Source organism: Theobroma cacao, chromosome 6 (genome assembly GCF_053813885.1).
Source record: "Theobroma cacao isolate CCN51 chromosome 6, ASM5381388v1, whole genome shotgun sequence".
NCBI classification, from domain to species: domain Eukaryota; kingdom Viridiplantae; phylum Streptophyta; class Magnoliopsida; order Malvales; family Malvaceae; genus Theobroma; species Theobroma cacao.
In genome coordinates, this window is record NC_142644.1 from 21,890,092 (window position 1) to 21,891,556 (window position 1,465).

The 1,465-nt window shown below is 30.6% G+C and overlaps 1 protein-coding gene across 1 annotated transcript; it reads left to right on the top strand.

Moving 5' to 3' along the window:
- On the top strand, nt 1-743 carry LOC148762160 (thionin-like protein 2). The gene is made up of 2 exons (XM_088807575.1): nt 1-377; nt 474-743. Exons 1-2 carry the CDS (start codon nt 95-97, stop codon nt 533-535), a joined length of 345 nt encoding a protein of 114 aa, XP_088663701.1. The 5' UTR covers nt 1-94; the 3' UTR covers nt 536-743.
- The last annotated feature ends 722 nt before the right edge of the window (nt 744-1,465 follow it).

Below are 1,465 nucleotides of genomic sequence, written 5' to 3' on the forward strand. Positions count from 1 at the left end.
TCTGTCATGCAATGTAAAGAGCAACCGAGAGATCTATCTATCTTTATTAATTTCTGCTTATTGCAAACAAAAAAAAAAAAAAGGAACAAGAAAAATGGAGAAAAGAGGAGTCTCAGCAGTCTTGATGGTTTGTTTGGTGTTGGGGATTCTAGTAGGACAGTCCACAGCTCAAGGAACGAATGTATTGTGCTATGCGGCTTGCTTCATTCCATGCATGGCTGATCCCAACACGACAACGTTCTATTGCACTATAAAATGCCTGAAGAACTGTATCCTTCCGAAATCTACCGTGGGCGGTATCAAAGACACCCAATACTTCTGCAAGCTTGGTTGTGCTACCGCCCTGTGCACAAATATCAGTACCAAAGAAGATCCTGGTAACTTATTTATTTATTTCTCGCTCCCTTATAAATTAGACACAATTAAAAAGAAACTCAAGGTTTTGTGTTATTTTTTTTGGTTAAATTCCTTAGGTGAAAAGAAGGTTGGAAGCTGTGTGGATGCTTGCTCTGCCACATGCGCAAAGAAGAACTGATCAAATACCATATAAGAGATGGTAAATGAATAAAGCCCCTGTTGAATATTTGGGTTAATCCAAATGTAAAATATTGGGACTACTGTACTTTCAATTTAAAATAATGACTTTACGTCACTAGCAACCGCTTCTCTCCTTTAATTGGGAAGAAATGGCTTTTATCATGTAATCATGTTTATGTATTATATATAAGAAGTGTGCTTCCCAACTTTTCTTTATAGTAATATTTTTGAAAAAAAAAAGCTAACAAGGAACAGCAACTAATTATTAATCTCTGCCCCATGTGATATGGACAGAGGGTCGGAAGGTTCCAAATTTTCTTACGTAATTAATCATCTTGTTTTGAACAAGCTCATTGTAATACAGAAAACCCATGGTTACAATCGGTGTGACTTGTATGCATGGTTTTAATAAAGTGAAAACTTAATTATTATGCACTCGAGTATTTGGTTTATTGGTTAGTGTTGATGATTAATTATTATAAATTTTATTATAAAAATTTTATTGGTTAGATAATTTTATTATCTAAATAGAAAATTTTTTCCTTATTTCAAGATCTGTCAAGAGAGTACTTAGATCAAATTCAATATGATTTGGTTTAGAAGATTATTGAGTACCATCATTAATAAAATTTTGTTGTTGTTGTCCAGATCTGAGTCTTGTGAGATAATTTTTTTTTTTAAATATTTTTTCATAGCTTATTTATTTAAAATTATAAAAAGTTTTTAAAACTTATTAACATAAACTAAGATATTAGACCTAAACAAAATATAATCTTACATAGCAAATTATCAGGTTCAACAACTAACAATATGACAATTTTCTATTCATTTATCAAAACTAAATATAAGCATCTATAAACCATATAAAGTTAAATACAAAAATCAAATGATTAAACAATATATCTACAAAATAAATAAATAAAGACTC